Source organism: Tyto alba, unplaced genomic scaffold, assembly GCF_018691265.1.
Source record: "Tyto alba isolate M040663 unplaced genomic scaffold, T.alba_DEE_v4.0 Super-Scaffold_2, whole genome shotgun sequence".
NCBI classification, from domain to species: Eukaryota; Metazoa; Chordata; class Aves; order Strigiformes; family Tytonidae; genus Tyto; species Tyto alba.
In genome coordinates, this window is record NW_024881282.1 from 34,825,299 (window position 1) to 34,844,546 (window position 19,248).

Below are 19,248 nucleotides of genomic sequence, written 5' to 3' on the forward strand. Positions count from 1 at the left end.
CCTCCTGTCTCCAACCCATCCCTCCACGCTAAAAACCACTAACAGGAGAGGAGGGGCTTTGCATGCTCAAAATCTTACTTAACCAGCTGTTATCAGAGTATCTGCAGGGTGCATGAACTCTCTCACCTTACATCACTGCTCTGAGAGGAGTCTGTCAGCTTTCTGATAAAACTCTGTCACTTATGAAGAGAAATTCTGCATTTTGGGGATGATGCACACTTGAAAAGAAAGATGCCTTACGCCGTTATCAATACTGACTTAGGAGGGACACGCAGTTAAGTGTTGCATCATATACAAGTACTGTCGCTGTCTGCATCTCAGAGAGCTGGGAAGTTAGCAGGCAGATGCAGACGGCGTGTGTATCTCCACAGGGCAGCCTGCACAGCTCAGAGCTCCTCACAGCCTCCCCAGAGCCCCCCCCGAGCCCCTCAGAGGATCCCTTTGCTGTTGCGTTTGCAGCTGATGTGTGTACCCCTGACAGCGTGGGCTTGATTTCCCTTTTTTCCCTCCACATGTCTATTTGTTATAACACCTTGGGAAGGAAAAGGGTGCTGCCTTTGCAAAGTTAGATAACTGGCCCAGTTCTTTGCTGCCGGATTGGCTGGGAGAGGCCCTGTAAGACCACGCTGGCCAGCCGCCCGGCCCAGCCCTGCGAGGCTGCAAGCTATTTCCACAATTGGCCACTTCAGAGTGGGAGAGGGGGAGGTGAAGACAGCCAGGCAAACTGCATCTCTGCCAGGCTGCTTTCCTTCGTCCTGTTTTTTTTTTTTCTCAGCTGGAGTAGTTTGGCAAGCCCGCTCCGGGAGCCTCTGAGCCCTTCTCACAACGCCCAGGCGAGTGGGGTGTAGTGTTGGCAGCCAGGCACCTGGCCCTCCCTTAGCCGTGCTAGCGCAGACCCAGCACAGGACATGTCAAGCTGCAACAGCCCCGGGGGCCCCGCTGCCCTGGACTTTCCAGAAGTCCTGAAGTCCCTGCTGGAGTACTCCTTACCCTGGACCAACAAGATGACAGGTAGGAATGAGGGAACACGTGCTGGGGTTTCTGGATTGATTTCTCCTTCCCCTCCTGAAGTTGCAAGGTGAGAAGGGGGCAGAAGATCCTGTTTGCTGCAAGCCCTTCAAGGGTGCATTTCCCCCAAGTGTTCAAGTTAGACGGGGACTTCTGGCACCGAGTGTGTTGTGCAGCTAGGAGGAAAAACAGCGTCAATGGATTGATTACAAAATCAGTCAAGGGTGCTGAGCTCCTGATCCTTTTAATCTCTGCTCAGCTACTTCTTGGAAACCCTCAAAGCTTTGTGCACAGAGAAGGCTTGGAGACAAATCTCCATGCTTACACAGGAGCAACCTCCAGGATTGCCATCCAGGTTGTCCCATGGTTAGTAACTGCTGAGCCTCCAGACGTTGCCTCTTCCCAGGCACAGACTGTCCGGGGAGCCTGGCCCGTGTGTGGGACAGGATGACTCCATGCAAGCTTTGTGTTTGATGCTGCAGCTGTTTATCAGTGGAAGGCTGGGGTAGGGAACACAGCAAATGTGTTTTCTTTGCAAGAGCACTTCTGTACTCCTAGGCTTTCCTGCTCTCGGTGCAGCATCCTAGAAAACAAATTGAAAGGACCAAGGAGGTTATTTAGTGTGGGCTTCTGCTGTGCTGAACCTTTCACTCTTGCTGGACTGATCGCTTCTCTATTGCTGGGCGTGCTCCAGGTGCCCATCGCGCAGCTGGGGGACTCTGGTTTTGGATAGGATGCCACATGCCCCTGGCAACCTGCTTTTTGGTTGTGTGTTCTAATGTTTGCTGCCGAGTGCTGGGGAGGTGTGTGGGAACACCTCGGCTCAACAAGCTCATGTCTAGGCACGAGTGAGTCAAACTCACAGAAACAAACATGCACTGAGCTCGCTCTTCTGGAGGGAGTTGCTACCAGGACGCGCAGGCAGCTCTGCAGTCTTGAGGGGCAGCGTGATCCAGGGGGTGGGAGCAGAAAAGCCACTGTGTGGAGTGGGGTCCTGCTCGTGCTCTGGGATCAGTTGGAGAAAAGGCTGCTGCTGCAGCAGTAAAGCATTTGTGGCAGGAAAGGCAGCAGCCTACACCTCCTGGAATACTGTGAGCCCTGTGGCACCCACACAGCTACCTGTGGGAAAGGGGAATAGGGCAAGGGGAGCTGCCGTAGCCCTTAAGGGGCTCATTTTGTCACATTGCTCTGCTGCTGCCACCTGTGAGCCGGCTCTCTCCTTTGCTGAGGCTTTGCCCGCTGATGAGTGTGTTTGCATATCTCACAGTACAAAGCTGTGCGTGGGGACCAGGGCATGTTTTCCGAGCTGACTGATACCCAGGTAGAAAGCGGACCCGGCTGGGAGGAGGCAGTAACGGCCAAGGGAGGCTCATGTGGTGCAGAGCCTTGCTGTGGCTAAGCTGAAGTTTGGCTGCCTCTCTGGGATCTCTGGTCTCCACAGCCAAGTGGATTGAATTAATCCAAGGGAGGAGCGCTGGCAAGATTTATCTGTTCGGCAAGAGTTGGAGTCAGGGGTAGAGGGGAGATCAATGATTTCCAGAGGGAATAATTCAGTCTTTACTCAGTGTGGCTTATTTGGCAGCTGAGGGTGCTGTTTTGTGGCAGCTTTCTTCCTCGACCTCAGGACCACCCTGCCTCTCAGCATCGCCTCCCGTAACCCTTACAATTGTCCTTATTATGCCGCCTCCCTCCCCAGGCCCGTGTTCCCGTCACGGCCCTCCTCCCACAGAGCTCAGTTCTCTCCTCCTGGGTCTCCATACTTACATACCACTCATCTGGATTTGCTGGGTCTCAGGCCTCTGTCTAAAATGTGTTCTGCTATTCAAACCTCCCAGTGGGGTTTGCTGTACGTGTCCCCCTCGCCCCGTGCCTAGCGCTGGGCTGTTTCTCGCTTGCCTCCCTGCTGCATCAGAGCTGGGCTGCTCTGCATCATCTGGCCCTGACAAGACTCCTGGCAGTAACAGCCAAGGCCGCTGCATTCCTCTTCTCACATCTCATTGTCCTCTTCTCTTCCTTCTCAGCTGCAGAGCAAAAGAGAAATTGTAAAATTCCAGCCGGATCCCAGCTTAACCAAGAAGGTACAGGTGATGGTGCAGTGCCCACTTTCTGCTGGCAGTGGCTCGAGCCCCTAATCCCCAGAGGCGGTGAGGAAAAGCTCTCAGAGCAGCCTCCCTCCTAGCTGGCAGGGCAAAGCTGATGCCCGAGCAGGGTGATGCGAGAGGGAACCTACAGGAGTGCTCCCCAGGAGCTCCCTCGTCCTGCCTTCAGGCTGAGCAGCTAACACTGTGCAGGCTAAACCCTTTCTGAACGAAGTCTCAACCCAGTGGTGGTGCAGAACAAACCTTAGCACAGTGGAGCAGGGGTGAAAATGTACTGGAGGAAGAATATGGTTGATCTAAAGGGAAAAGCCCTGGAGTAAAGACTGCTGAGTGGTTTTAATAGCCTCCATTCATGTTACCCAGCAAAGCAGTTGCCATTGAGATCTGCAGGGGGGATGCGCGCAAAGCCTGTTCCTTGAAGGAGCGCTGTACAGTGCTGAGACACAGTGTCATCCCCAGGGGCCTCCAGCATCAACAACAATGGAACAAAGCGACCATGAGAGCTGTAACTGAACAGAAAGCCTGCAGCCTGCCCTGCTTTGGCTGCAGCCCCTCACCCTGTTCGGAGAAGCTGCACCTTCCCGACCTCACTAGGTTGTGTTCTCTGTCTACTGCCTACCACTTGCCTGTTTTCCTGGCTCACAGCGATGCTTTTGCCCCGCTGCCCCTTGCTGAGCTGTGTGTGCCACCTCTCTGTCATGTGTGGTCCAACATCTGAGTTTCATTGCCCCATGGGAAGTGCCATCTCCCTTTCACACAAGTGCTTTTTCCCTCTGCCAGCTGAGCTTGGCAAGACAAGGAGTCTGTGGAGGGCGAGTGGCAGCCATGGAGTGTGCTGGGCAGCGGAGCATGACCTGTGCTGTGTTCTGCTTCCTGCAGCTGAATTTATCAGCCTTGATAAACGGTGCATTAACCCATGCTGTTCCAGCCTGTATTAACAAGGTGGCCCTTTCCAAGCTCGTGTGGAGTTGCGTCAGGAGTCCTACCTCTGTCCCCTTTGAAGGAGGCAGCACATTCAGCCTCCCAGCCTACGCAAGAGAAGTAGCTGGCGGGTAGGGCAGATCCCTGTCTGCCCAGGTTGGATGGAGACATCCCCTGGTCCTCGTCGCAGCACGGCAACGGGGGAAAGCACCTACCCCCACATCACTTCCAATCCGTTCCTTTTTCTGGGGCGTGCGGGGAGGATTTCAGACCTGATTTTATGTCACAAAGACCGTCAGGGTTTAGGAGCAAGGGTCAGGTGAAATTGAGGACATCTCGGCCCTGGCACCTGTGGCTCTGTTGGGTGCGGATGGGGCCATCCCAGGGAGGCTGTGCACCCTTTCCTCTCCCCGCTCGCAGCTCTATGCGGTAGGTTGGCTGCGGCCGGCCCTTCTGCGGCAAGAGGCAGCAACTGCTGACGGGAGAAGCCTGTGGCTGTAGTGTCTGTCACTTCTGCGAGCTTATTCATTCTGCAGGAGAAGCTCCTCGGTATCCGCCTCTGCTCTTGGGGATGAACTTGGCAACATTTGCTCCCTTTGTGTGATCAGAAGCTTAAATCCCAGCACGACATTCCTGTTGCTGGAACAGGGGGGGTGGTTGGCGAATCACAAGGATTGCTTGTGATCATGAAAACTTGGGAGAGACTCCCCCTCTCCAGCAGCCCAGCCACGCCAGCAGCCGCAGCGGAGCCCTTCTCCCTGCTAATGGGAGATCGGGCACGGCGCTGCGGCTGCTGCTGGCGTGATGTAGGACGGAGGGAGATTAAATCCAGGTCACGTGGGGAAGGTGATCTCGGGATCCCGAACGAGGATATTTAAGGACCGGCTAGAGCGCTGGCACCGGCGGCGGCTCGGGAGGCGGCGGGCTCCCGCCTGGCCCCGCGCCGGCCGCCGCGGTTACACGGCCTCCACAGCCCAGGCCCCTCCACCCTCCGGCCGAGTCTCGGCGGGCCGGAGCCGGGACTGAGGCAGCAGGGAGCAGCCTGTGGCTCAAAATGGGGCTCGTTCGCACGGCACGGCACGGCCCGGCCCGGCCCGGCCCGGCCCGGCTGCGCGGCCCGCTCAGCCGCGAGCGGCCGCCTGAGGGAGCAGCGGGTGAGGGCCACCCGCGCAGGCGCAGAGGCTGCCCCCCCCCCCCCCCCCTTCTTCCAGGAGGCGAGTGGCGAGCGCGCGCCCCGCGGCAGGCGCTGCTGCTCCTCCGCCGCCCACGCGCGCTTCCTTCATCCCCCCCCCCCCCCCCCCCGCCTTCACGAGCAGCTGGCGGTGACGCAACGCCTGGAGGAGGTGCGCGTGGAGCGGGAGGGGGGAGAGTGGGCGGGGCACGGCACGCTAACGAGCCGCTGGGGCCCGCCCATGCACGTGCCCCGGCGGGCGGTGGGCGCGTGCCCGCGCCGGCGGCGGCGGCGAGGGGAGGGCGGGGGCCCGGCCGCTCGGCACCGCCCCTCCCCCTCCCGGAGCGGCGCGGGCCAATCCGCGAGGCGGGGAAGGCGGGGGGCGGGGCGGGCCGCCCCCGCGCGGCCGGGCGGTGCCCGCGGCGCTCATGAATACTGCAGCACGCGCGCGGCGTCAGCCGGCTGCGCACGCGCGGTCGGCTTGTCCCCCGCGCCGTCCCCGTGCTCCCTCGGTCCCAGCGCGGAGGGTCTCCCGGTGGAGCTGCCGCAGCCTTCGCGCCGGGGCGCTGCGGCCGCTGGCGACCGTTGACAGCCCGCCCGCCCGCCGGCTCGCGGGGAGCATGCCCGGCCGCGCCGCGCACCAGGAGGCGGCGGCGGCGGCGGCGGCGGCGGCGGCGGGAGGAGCGGAGCCCACTGCAGCCGGGGGGAGCGCGGGGGCCGCCGCGCAGCAGGAGCAGCGGGGCCTGGCGGGCGCCTTCCCTCTGGTGCTGAAGAAGCTGATGGAGAACCCGCCGCGGGAGGCGCGCCTGGGTGAGCGCGGGGAGCGCGCGTGGGGACGGCGGGAACGCGCGGCACCCTCCACCTTCTCCCCCCCCCCCCCTCCCCTCCCTCAGCCCCCCCCGCTCCCTCACACACACCCCTCCCCCCCCCCCGCCGTCTGCCCGCCCCGTCCCTCGGAGGGCGGGACCCGCCGGGTCACGGTGGGACTGGCGGGCGGGGGGGGGGGGTTTGCGGCCGCACGGCCGGGCCTGACACCCGCCCCCCCCGGTACGGCCCGGCCGGCTCCGGCTGCGCTGGGTGCCGGCAGCACGGGCGGCCGCCGGGCCCGCGGGCCTGGAGCCGGGCCGGCTCCCCGCCTCGGAGGGCTGGGGCTCCCCGGCGGGCCGGTGCGACTGGAAAATTCAGCTGCTGCCATCGACCTTTCGGGTGTATTGAGGTGCCCGCGCTGGGCAAAATAAAATGCTTCAGATACGAAGGGTGGATAGGAGTCAGGACGCGACACGCGGGTTTTATTCCCTTGGCTGTCAGAAGCTTCCCCTACCTTTAGGCGCATAGTTGGGAGCGGCAGTGGAAAGGTTTTGAGTCTTCCTCGACCTTAATTGCTGAAAAGTTGTACGATGATACGTATAAACAGCGAATCTCTTCAGATTAGGTTCAGTGATAATCCGTAAGGGTATGACTGCCAGCCTGCACATGCAACCCTGTATGGGCTGGAGCTGTCTCTCTCCCACCGATTATGCAGACAGCAGCTGTGCAAATAACAGTGCTGGTGCTTATAGTCTTCATTGCTGATGGCACACCTTTTTTTTTTTTTTTAACCCACATTTTATTTCACCTGGTAGTATTTTTGCCTTTCTGAATATCAGTTTGGTTTTGAGGAAGGCTTGGGTTTATCTGCACTGCTGTAATGCCTGGTGTACTGGTATATAATAAAATAAGTCCTCACGTTTAGGAATTCTGAGGTCGATACTAATTTTTGGAACATCAGACAATATCCAGGGTAGACCACAGTGCAAGCAAGGTTGGCAAGATTATTCCCAGTGAGGATTCTAGTTGAGATCCATTTACTTTTTATGTCTAACATTGCACAATACTGCGTAAATGTATCCATCTTGTGATTCTGGCAAATTTTTTCTCTTTTTCTGTTAAAAAAAAAAAAAAAAGCCTCCCATAAAGGTTTTGGTTATGTTGCTATGGTGCAGGATGCTGCAGTATAGAATCTTGAGTCTACAGTGCTATGGGATTTCTTAAGGTATTTCTGCACCCAGTCATTTTTAAATATGAAAATGTAGCAGGAGCAATTTAAGTTCATGTGTGGAAACTGTGATGGTAGCTGACTGGGATATGGCAACTTTGTCTTAGGAGTGGTTTTCTTGTCCAGAATCATGTGATCTGGCCTATGAAGATATAAAATTTTTGAATTAATATGATTTTGAGGTAGTGCATTTTTCTAAGATTAGAAACATTTGACACTTTTACTAGATGATCCCATTCTAGCTAGGGAAGGTGTTCAGCTTGATTCTCCAAAGCTTGCTAGGGAGTCCATTGCCTCTTGATTACCCCTCTTCATTCATGCTGTGATGAAGTTCAGATTGTTCTCATTCTTAAAACTTCTCCATAGATTTCCTTATTCTACCTTGTACTGTTTCACTCCACACCTTGTGGAACTTGTTGCTTTCTGTTTATTTTGATCTCTGATGCTGTTCTTGTCTGCATATTTGCAAGACAAAAGAAAGTCTTCTGTATTAGGAGGTAGTTACTCCTAATTTTACAAAAGACTTGTCAGTGAAATTGAATGAACTGACTTCAGAAGATCCTTGTTTATTTTCTGTTCCTTTACAGTATAGTGACACAACAGAAATGCTAAGTAATTACTAATTTACTTAATACAGTGGTGTGTTTTTGGCAAGCTTTCTGAGGAAAAGACCCTGTGCCTTTTGTTTGGAATGCCTGTTGACAAAAGCACAGTTTTCTGTCTTATTCTGTGATAAATGGTATCAGCTAGCTGCAGTGTCCATTTATAGTCTCCACAAGCTACCTGTGGGTTTTCCAACTGCCGTAGGTAATTTGACTACCCAGTAAGCAAGCAGGCTTTCTAATCCTTCTGAGCAACAGAGGACATCCAGTTCCAACTGAATGCCATCATCTTGAATGCCCTGCGGTATACCAAGTATATCTGACCAGCCTTGCTGTATGTTGTTGTCGTGTACATTGTAGGGATTAAATAAATGAAAATAATAATCTTTGCATAAAAAGTCCTGTGGGGTAGGGGAAGAGAATTCATATTCTGGAGCAGGAGTGTAGGTCTCTCGTATTAATAACGAGCTGCTGCATGGTCTCCAAAGGATGCCTTAATCACCAGTTGTGTGCTGTTGTGGCAGGAGGAATGCCTCAACAAACATCACAGTAATGGGCATCAGGAATACAGAATCCTATAACCTGTCTTGTTCCATTGTCACAAGTGGGACTAAAGATTTATGGAGCGATCAGCCTTAGTCTGTGTAGTGTTTTCAGTATAATCTGACAGTATTTTTCGATGAACGAAGGGAACCTTGTCAAAAAAGTGTTTCTTCTGTCTGTGGCTGAGATAGCACTTGACAGTTGTGGCCAAAATGTATTTTGGTCTGGATTTGGTTGGTTTGTTGGGTTTTTTTTGAGGAAACACCAGGATGTGGAATTAGGCTCTTTCCAAGATGCTGCCTTTGGCTAAAACAGCAGTATTTCCAACAGTTCAAGAACTGGAATGCTCTGCCTAAATTACTTAGCATAAACTAGTGACCCCTCTGTTAACAGCAGATGTACAGCCTAGTTAATAGGTCACAGTGGCAGAATGAGGGGGCTAAATCAGACATGAGCTATCAGCTGCAGAAGTACAGTCCAGATTTATCAGGGTGACCTTGAATCACTGCATATGGAGCCTCTTAGGATACTGCAGCTCTGCTGTCAGGTAATACCTGTTTACACTATAAATATCTTAAGAGAATTAATGTTTCAGGTCTCTGTGCTGGAGCCAGCAGAAGCTTCCCCCTCAAGATGCAAGAAGTTAATTAGTGTTTCATTAGATATTGTGCACCCAGCAGGATGTTGTGCAGCAGAAATAAAGATTAAATGAATTGAAAGAAAGCCAGTGGGAAAATGTCAATGCAAAAATGTTCATACAACAGTTTTATCTTTTTATGTATCATGTTTGAAGTACATGGGCACCTAATATACATGTTAACTTCTGCTATTTTAATTTGTTTCAGATATTGCTGTTCGACGTGAGGGTGGAGAGAGAGGGACAAGGTAGCTAAACACAGTACTGGGGGCCCAGTGCTTGCCGGTTGTCAACTTGTAGCAAAACTGTGGAAAAAATTTCAGATGGTTTTCTCATGTGAGGGAAGGATCTAATCTGGTGAGAACCAGGGACAATAGCAAGAGGAGGTTTGAGGGACCACAGTCTTTTCAGGTTGTTGAAGTACAGCAGGGTCTATCACATCTAATAGGCATTAAAAGATCTGAGAAGATCCACATACAGCAGTGGTATAGTCTTTCTGGCATATACCTTCTGAAAAATATTTTTAAGCCTCATATTTAGTCTACAAATCACTTGTTTTTTTTCTTCTGTTGGAGGTGTTGCATTAGATGTTGCAAAACAAAAGCACTGCTGGCTACATTAAAACTGGCATAATTTATAATGGGATACTGTTGTTTTCAAGAGCAAGGAATTACTTTTTTTTTTTTTCCTTTTTAGTTGACATTTTGACTCAACATTCACAAGGGTTTTACCATGTTGATTATAAAATAAAGTGATTCACCAGAAATTCACTATTGTCACTTGCATTGTTTTGGTGATGGCTTCACTAAGATATCATCCACAACCCCCAATGTGAATTGGGTTTGGTTGTGCCAGGCACTATGCAAACCTTGGGGAAATACACAATCCCTCATTCACAAATTGGATGCAAAATGGTGGTTCACATTTGGTGAGGTGTGCTTCAGTAGTAAGTGAAATCATCCTTATATGTGAAATAGAGTAGATGCTGTTGACTAGCTTCAAGTAGGAGCTGTTTAGAAACGTTCAGGTTGTTTGGATCATCACTGTTAACATGCACATTTGCTTTGCCCAAGCAAAGGGTGGGAAAGTTGCAAAACTCTGAAAAAAGGAGTTTATATCAGGGATAGGATTTGGGAGATGGTAGTTCAGAGGCAGCAGTGTGAAGTGGCAAGGGGGAAGGCAAAAAGCTGTGAGATGATGTTAACAAAGCTCAGGTCCAAGAGCCACTGATCTGAATTTAACATGTTCTTTAGGCGCTTGCTCTTAGTCTCAAGTCAGTGGCTGGTGAATGTTTTCTCAGCTGTTTATTTTAAAATCGGTATCTTCTTTTGTGTATGAGGTTTAGAATATGGTAGATTAAAAATATAATTTACTTTGTATGGCAGCACTGTTCTTTAAGCCATAAAAAGCTCTTTCAGTCTCAGTTCCACACCAGCTAAGGCAACAGTGGAAGGAATGCCAGTTCTATCAGAATAGGTTTTATATAAATAGGCTTTTCTGATTTAGAGCAGAGTTTCACCCCCACTCCCACCCCCAATAAAGAAAAATACTCCTTTAGCATACTGTAGGCAGTCTATAAAACCCTAATGCCAAAGACTTGTGCATTTTGTTGGGCTAACCTGTGTGAATACTGGAGATCCAAACTGGTCCAGTGTATGTCCCTGGAGACTCTGTTCCACTGAACTGAGTATTTGTCAGGTTCCATGGTAAAGACCCAATTTGCGGTTGGTATGGGTGACTGTCCCTTTTGACAGCAGTGCTGGCTCAGTGCTGGCAGTGCTAGCACTGCTTCTGCAATGCCTCTTTCAGTGCTGGTAGAACTGCATGGCTACAAGGAGAACTGGATCAGGAAAATGACTTGGATTTTTTTTTTTTTTTCTTTTCTGCCAGCTTATTTTTATCTCTTAAATTATGTAATTATTCTATAACTTGAGTTTTCTACTTGGATTCTGTCCCAGACAATTGTTAAGATTCAGTAGCTATGGGGAACGTAGAAACAGCCATTTTTCTGTAATATGTGCAATGTAGCACAGTAAATGGAGAAAATTTCATCCGTCTTTTGTGGCTTGGGGGTGGGGTGTGGGAGTATGCCTTATTAGACATCTCCCCAAAGAGTGAAAATTGTATGTAGGTACTCTGAGCTATCTATAGTGAACAGCATTTGGAGCTATTGCTTTGTGTGGACGTGCTGAGTCATTTCAGGAATAAATGCTTCTAAAATACTGAACAATAGACATCCAGGTCTCTGGTGTCCTGTGGACCTTTTGACTAATTTTCAAATGTAATCTGAAAACCCATATTCCTTTCTTGTTTGTATCCAGATTTATTCTTCTGCACCTTCTTTCTTTGTGCATGGAATAAACTACTCTGCTTCCGCGGAGTTTTCTTAGCGGCTTCCCATGTAATCCTACTCACTTTTGCTGTCTTCCAAGATGAGCTTGTGAAAATCAGGCTATTTTGCAGTGAGTAGTTAATAATAAGCTAGATGCAGTATTTCATCACACTTTGGTAAGTTGTCCCAGCAAAGATGCCGGTCTTCAAGGCTACTCAGATGTCTGTGGTCCAGCCATCACAGGGAGCCAGAGCATTCCATACTGAGTTACATGTGAATGTATGAATGTTGCCTTTCAACATCTGATTTTTTCAGATCATGTCGTGAGGCAGAAATACAGCTTACTGAATTTCCTTTCATGGGGATTTTGTTAGACTCTTAAACCTTGAGTCTCTCCTGTGTTGCAGCTTGTACAGTGACCTACTTGTATCTTTCAGATAAAGAGAAGGAGAAGATAAAGCTTGAGGAAGATGAGGCAGCAGCTGCCAGCACTATGGCAGTCTCGGCTTCCCTTATGCCACCCATTTGGGACAAAACTATTCCTTACGATGGCGAGTCTTTCCACCTGGAGTACATGGATCTGGATGAGTTCCTGCTGGAGAATGGAATTCCTTCCAGCCCCACTCACCTGGATTTGAACCAGAATCCACTCTTGCCTGTGGCTGAGCTGGAAGGAAAGGAGTCTGCCAGTGCTTCCACTGGTTCTCCTGCATCATCCTCTTCCACTGCAGTTTACCAGCAATCTGAAGCAGCCTCCAGCACAGGTAGATGGAATAATATGGGGCTCTGAGGGACTTTTGTTGTTCTTGTATTAAAAGGTGCCTCTTTAGATCAAAGAGGAGACATGCTAACCTGTCAGTGTTAGCTGCCGCAGGTTAAGCAGCACAAACATGCTCAGTGTGGAGCCTTAGTCCATGTATCAATTCATGAAGATGCTGCCTCTTCTTCCCCTCTCTCCCTCCTGGAAAAAATGAGTGAGTGTCCCTTAGTGTGCAGTCTGTTTCTCTTTTGAAGTTAGAAGAGCTGAAACACCAGCATAAAGTTTTTTGCTTTCTTGGTATTGCTAATCTAGAAAGAAGCTGGACATGGTGAGAAAATAGTTTCTCAGGTCATTTTACAACAGATTTGATAGTTTGCGACAAGTCATTTGTGCTACCTTGGCGGCTTGGTCTGCGTGGGTGAACTTATGATAACTTAATGTACCTCAAATAACAATGCTTAATAGAAAACCAATGAGGCAATCTTTTCATTCTAGCCTGTGAAATGCGAGAACAGACACTCAGAAAAGGTGTGTTAATGATGCAGTTTGATGTTCTGTGGTGCTTTGAAGTGGGAATGGAGGAACAAAGAAACAAAACTATACTTAAGTGGTACTAGGAAACTTCTACTCTTCATTTGTAGTTTGGAGATCTTCTCTATTAAGGAATTTAGCAACTCATTTTGCCCTAGGTTTGGAGTTTAAACATGATAGCCACTACATTTTCATAATGCTATTTTATGAACAGACTTTACAGAAAACATTTTGTCCAGGGCCTCTTCCATGAATCTGTGAGAGAAAGACGAAATGTGGAATTCCTTCAGTGAGACATAGGGTGTGGCTTTTTTCTAGGTGGTATATGAAAAAACTTACTCTTTGATCATGATTTCGGATTGCACTGACATTTGCAATGCATGTGTATGAAGTTTGTAAACAATAGATAAATATGACGAAATTCATATGCACACTATCAGTGTCAGACAATCTGTTGGGACATTTGTTTCCATGTGGCGAAGAAGTAGAATACTGTTGCATTTGTAACCAACCTACTTCTATTTAGTCCTTTGTTTGGAAATACAATTGTCTGACCTTTTGACAGACCCAGGGACCAGTGTCTTTGGGCAGGCTTGTTTCTGTAAGGCTTTCGATGGCACAAAACTTAGGCTGATACAAGTCTCTTACTTCTTATGGCTGTGGAAGGCACTTCTTAAGTGCACAAAGCATGTTGTTTTTGCTGAGGAAGTATTGACTCTTGTGCCTCATCTATCTGCTCATGTCTGTTAGTCTGGCATATGTTCCTAGAGTTTGTATTACAAACTGGACTCTGTAGCTTCTCTCTCTACCAGCAGTTGTACAGCACCAAGCACACCTTAGGGAAATACCAGATAATACTAGTAAATACTGCCCACTGTAGGTCAATGAATAGCGATACCCAAATTGGCTTCTTATTTAATTCTCTTCATCCTGCTGAATGTATTGTAACTTCTCCTGTTGTTGCCAGAGTCCCCACCACAAAATGAGAGAAATACTCCTAGCCCCATTGATCCTGACTGCGTAGAAGTTGAGGTGAATTTTAATCCTGACCCTGCTGATTTAGTGCTGTCCAGTGTGCCTGGTGGTGAGCTCTTCAATCCTCGCAAGCACAAGTTTACTGAAGAGGACCTGAAACCACAACCAATGATTAAAAAAGCCAAGAAGGTTTTTGTCCCAGACGAGCAAAAGGTAACAGATTTATTACTGCAACATTCTCTAGGCCTTGATCAATGTTTCTGACTCTTTGCCCAAACATTTTGACATGTAAAGCTAATGTGCTATACCTGTATGATGGGGCAGAGGCACTGCCAAGAATAAAATTGGCAAGTCAACTGCTGTTCTTGATGTTTTGCTGCTTTGGAATCATGAGATAATTACTGGCCAGGAGCAACTTACCATGCTATACATGGAAATTAGAAGTAGAACTATCAAGTCACATCCTCATCAACTGCACTTTTGAAGCCATTGTCTATATTTGCCCAGCATTATATCTGCTCTAGCTTTAGGCAGCCCAGACAACAGAACAGGTTGGTTTTTTGTGGAAGTTCATTCTTGAATTGAAACTAAGTAAAGAGAGCATTTTGGTTGGACAGCTTCTTAGCAGTCAAGTCTCTTAATCTCCCTCGTTCTAGCAGTGTACTTGGTTTATCGTAAAACAAGACTCCTGTAAAGATGAAATCTTACAGTAGTCTTGCCTGCATTTTGGTGTCAGAGCCCTGCAAACCAATGAAGGAGATTCTTCAATACATCAGTCAGTGTGAATGTCATTATACAATAAAGAGGTGTCTATTTGATATAGTTGTCAGGTTAGCATCTTTTGGTTTTTGTGTGGTGTTTTTTTTTGTTTGCTTTCTTGCTACAGGATGAAAAATACTGGACAAGGCGAAAGAAGAACAATGTGGCAGCAAAGCGTTCCCGTGATGCTCGGCGATTAAAGGAGAATCAGATCACAATTCGGGCAGCCTTTCTTGAGAAAGAGAATACGGCCCTGAGGACGGAGGTTGCAGAGCTGCGCAAGGAAGTGGGACGATGCAAGAATATTGTTTCTAAATACGAGACCAGATACGGACCCTTGTAAGCACACCCCTTTTCCTTCTTAGGGATCCTTGTTTTTTAGCCTCTTAGACTCCTCTGCCTTCTGTAGAGACTCCCAGAAATAAAGTTTGTGGAGGCTTTGCCATTTTGCATCTACACACAAAAAACCCCCGAACCCTGTTTCTATTGGCACAACTTGTTCAGGCCTTTTCCTGATCATTGTGTTGCTCAAAATATCAGTGTCCAGATTTACAACTTTGTAACACTGATAGAGCATTTTCTGATGTTGTACAATAGAACAGATTCACCTGTCTGGAGGAATAGATGTGGATCTCTCCTGACTGGACAGGGCTTTTGCTGTCTGTTCTAATCTCCATTTTGAGTGGAGAAAGAGCCTAGGAGCCTTTCCTTGCTTTTTTTTTTTTTTCTTTTTTAAACTCCTGCTCTTTCCTCCCTCTCCACCCTGCCCACCCCCCCCACCCCACCCCCCAGTCAAATTGTAAAACATAATTTTAAGATACAAGTAGATGTTGCTGGGCAGCATCGTGAAATTGTTTCTTCTCCCATTCAGAGTCACTAGAAAGTACCTGCTGTATAGAACTCTGTTCCTGTTGAAAAGGAATAGGGGAACCTTTAGGACAGGAAGACATGAAAATATTCAATCTCTGGTAGAACTGAGGTATCCTGAGGTTAGTGCAAAAGTGTTATGCAGACCAGAGTCAGTGCAGTGTTGATTAAAATACTGCTCAAACATCTCGGTAGGTTCTAATTCTGGATAACTTCCAGAAACCAAGGAGAGAACAGCAGGGTATCTCTCACTTTACAGTTATGGACAAAATAATTTCTTGTGAGTTTTAGGCTGTATTTCTACCACCACCCCTCTTTTTTTCCTTGGAGGGACTTCCCTCTTGAACTGCTGCTGGTAAAGCAGCATATTACGCTTAGCTGAGGAGTGAGATTTAGAAGAGGAGGTCTGGCTCATTAGGCTGAACCTCGAGTTCCATCTGTTAAGGAATTGCCAGTACCTTATGCTTTGGAAGAAGGTGTTTTGTTTTGTTTTTTTAAGAAGCAAACAAGCCACTGTTACTTTACTGTACCTTACCTGTTATACAAGAGCTTGAAAAAGCGTTTTGGTCCTTTGCCTCATGAACACTCTATGGAACAAGCTACACCCACTCTAAACACGAACAGTTTACCTCACTGTCTCCTGTGTAGCAGCATATCTGGTCTCTCCATGCCTGCTGGTTCTCTCTCCAGTATGTTTCCTGTTACAAAATTAGCACACAAGACTTGCCCTCTTGGAAGTAATCCATTCTCAGCACCAAGAGCTGCTTCAACAGTATGTGGTGTTAAAAGAAAAAATATGTTGTGTGTGATGTTGGGACCTTCTACATGACCTACAACTGCAAGAACCAGAAGCTTTTACAGAAAGAATGTCTAGAAGTCCTCTTAACAAGAGAAGCTAACTTAAGTTAGTGCCTGTGTCAGAACTCTTAGGCTACACTTCCTGGGCTAATATTTATATTAGGGAGTAAATGTGGGATAGAAGATGTTTAGGCTAGTTTCCAGTTCCCCTATTGAAATCTGAAAAGTATATTAAATCAGCGTTGGCGTTTCTTTTCTATACTAAAGACTTCTTGCCTAGCTTGTCTTTTAAACATAATGTGAAAATTGGTATGAGTTTAGATCAACTGTGTGGTGACTTCTTAAGGAAGTGGAGAAGCAGGCTAATTCAGAACACTTAAACTAAATGTATTCTTTGAACTATATCCCCCTCTGTTACACACTTAATTTGACTAGAGTGGCTCTTGATGCAGTGTTGGTCTAATTTCTTTCAAACATACTAAAAAATTGTCAACCTTTCAGCAGGGGTTTTTTTTCACAGGGTGGTGTGTGGTGGTGATGGTGGGAAGTATGTTATAAATAAATTGTCACACTTAACACTTTGCTTTGTTTAAAGTGACTTATCTGATTCCGAGTGATGCAACTTTAAAGACTTTTAAAAACAAAGAAACTAAAAAGCACACATGAATCGCCAGTCTTCAGAGTGAGCAGTGAAATCTGTGAGGTGTCCCAACACAAACAACTGACGATGACCCTGCCTGCCTGCTTGCCTGCAAGTACCCCATCTGAACTACCCAGGGCTGGGCATGATGAAAAGTGCAAAGTCTCCTTAATTCTGTATATGGCTTTCTTATCTGTCTTTCTCACTGTAACTATGAACTACAATAAGCTTACTTATTGGGGTTTTGTCAAGACACTCAAAGTTCATGTCTCAAAGTCTGTTGACAGCCTGTGTGAATAGTGACTCTTTGTTTTGGCACTTGAGCGGAAGAAGATAGGGAGTTTTAAATGAAAATGTATATATTAAGAACTGCTATATTTTAAGGCTCTTTTCCCTGCAGTAGAATTAATTTTATTTAATACTGCAGCTCACTTCTGGTACAGTGTGGCATCTTGTGGAGTACTGTGAGTGCAGAATTAAAGACACTAGAAAAACAGCAGTCTGTGATGTGTGAGATTTCCAGTGCAGAAAAGTACAGCAGATGTATTTTAACAATCCAGAAAGCACCACAGTGTGCCATACAAAGAGTAGTAATAAACCTCTATCAAATGACCCACGTAATAGTAAAACACTTTGTAGCTGTGGAACAGGAAAGCAACCACTGCTATAACCTGCCTTCTCTTTTGTTTCTTTTATGAGGCTCACTTTCTTTTATGGTGTCTTGCTGAAACAAGATCTATTCTTCTGTTAATGATTTAGCAATCATGGAAAAGGTGCTAGTCTGAGCTGCTGATCCCCATGTCTTTTGGCAGTCTGAAACTACCAAATGAGTATTTGCTTCAGCAAAACAATGGCTATTCGCTGCCATATTACAATTTTCTGTCTTTTGACTGCATTAGAACTGTGGTGGTAAAAGAGTACTTAGTTTTATAAAACAGATTAACAGAAGCAGCCAATGATTTCCTACAGTTAAAACAGGCAGCTTAAGCATCAAGACCCTTGTGCTGGTGTGGGAGAGTAGATGAAAGCTTGGACAGATTGCGGGGATGTTATTGTGTGTAGAAGATGGAGGAAGTAGGTGGAAGTTCCTTTTGTAAGAGTTTCATCAGCATAACAAGAATCTGCTCTTACATTAAGGAAGCTTACGAGCTAAATTTGTGTGGGAAGAAGAGTACTTAATTTCTGGGAAGGTAGTACAGGACTGTGCTTGTAGCCAAAATGGAATTTCGAAGACAGGAGTGTGTGGAGGAGTGCCTGGAGATTGATAAACAGCATACACCTCAAGAAAAATAATCTTGAAAGCTTTCAGAAGCACAAGTGCTGAAATTGAGGCACAACTAGTTACCAGCAAAGCTCAACACTATAATGTTGAACAAGTATTTTGACTTTGCATTTACTGAAGAAATTCCACCCCTAATTTCAGAGCAGAAAGGCAAAGAGAAAAAGGTCTAAAGAAGCAGTTAATGTTGTAACTTAATTTTAAAAAAATAATAAAAATCTCAAACCCCAGAATTCATAACCAGTTTTTTGAAGGCATAACCTTTGTTAAGAGCATATACTTTAAATGCAGTTATTGACCTATTATTTTTAATGGACCATGTTCTGAAGTCGAGCAAGTGCTTTTACTTTTGTAACCAGAAAAAACTTATACATAGAAGTGTACTATTATAATTTAGGATTCTAAAGCTCTGAGATAATCTTGGGGTACTCTCTTCAAACAGATTAATAGTTTAGCTCCATGTTGCTGAAATGTCAGCATATATCTGTATCAAGTGTTGCTGATTTGGACTGATATTTTTTGGTATGTACTGTTTTTTGTTTTTTATTTTGGTGATAAAGGCCAAACAATTAATTTAAAAGAAAAAAAAAAAAAAAAGCCAAGAAAAAAAAAAAAAAAACAAAACAAAAAAAAAAACAACACCTCAAGACAAAACAAACAATCCTGACAGCACATAAATGTAGCAACTCCATTCTTCACTGTGAGGGTGGTGAGGCGCTGGCCCAGGGTGCCCAGAGCAGCTGTGGCTGCCCCCTCCCTGGAAGGGTTCAAGGCCAGGCTGGATGGGGCTGGGAGCCCCCTGGGCTGGGGGAAGGGGGCCCTGCTCGTGGCAGGGGGGGTGGGACTAGATGATCTTTAAGGTCCCTTCCAACCCAAACCATTCTGTGATTCTGTGAACTCCTTTTGCATTTAGCATTTCTAAATTTTCAGTAGCCTTTGAACGGCTGTTCTTGGAAGTCATGCTTCCTGTTTAAATCACAAAGATAAATAGTATTGTGACTGGGTAAGGAGTTGCTAGTCTTTCATTTGGGTCTTGCTGTCTTACTGCTTTAGGAAAATTTTTAAAATACTTACGTATTGTATACAGGATTTGGTTTTGCATTATGTCATGCTATTTTAACAGCAAAATACTCGGTGAGATTAGTATGTGCAATTCTATTAGCTTTTTCTGTTGTATTAAAAGCTTACACAATGGAAACTAACAGTGAATGTTCGTTAGATCTTTCTTTTAGAGAAGACTGTTAGCAAACTCTTGTGCTTCCTTGTAGGACAGTGCAAATTTGCAGATTCT

The 19,248-nt window shown here is 47.1% G+C and overlaps 1 protein-coding gene across 3 annotated transcripts; it reads left to right on the forward strand.

The window, feature by feature from the left end:
• Positions 1 to 681: 681 nt before the first annotated feature.
• TEF (TEF transcription factor, PAR bZIP family member) lies at positions 682 to 18,526 on the forward strand. Of its 3 annotated transcripts, none has more exons than XM_032996846.2 (5): positions 682 to 1,011; positions 11,786 to 12,112; positions 13,607 to 13,827; positions 14,501 to 14,712; positions 16,634 to 18,526. In XM_032996846.2, the coding sequence occupies exons 1-5, from the start codon at positions 909 to 911 to the stop codon at positions 16,653 to 16,655; spliced, it is 885 nt and encodes a 294-aa protein (XP_032852737.1). In that variant the 5' UTR covers positions 682 to 908; the 3' UTR covers positions 16,656 to 18,526. The 3 variants fall into 3 exon arrangements, with proteins under 3 accessions (XP_032852737.1, XP_042648066.1, XP_032852739.2); XM_032996848.2 differs by lacking the exon at positions 682 to 1,011 and adding an exon at positions 5,641 to 6,009; XM_042792132.1 differs by lacking the exons at positions 682 to 1,011; positions 16,634 to 18,526 and adding an exon at positions 5,639 to 6,009 and having other exon boundaries at positions 14,501 to 16,614.
• Positions 18,527 to 19,248: the final 722 nt, after the last annotated feature.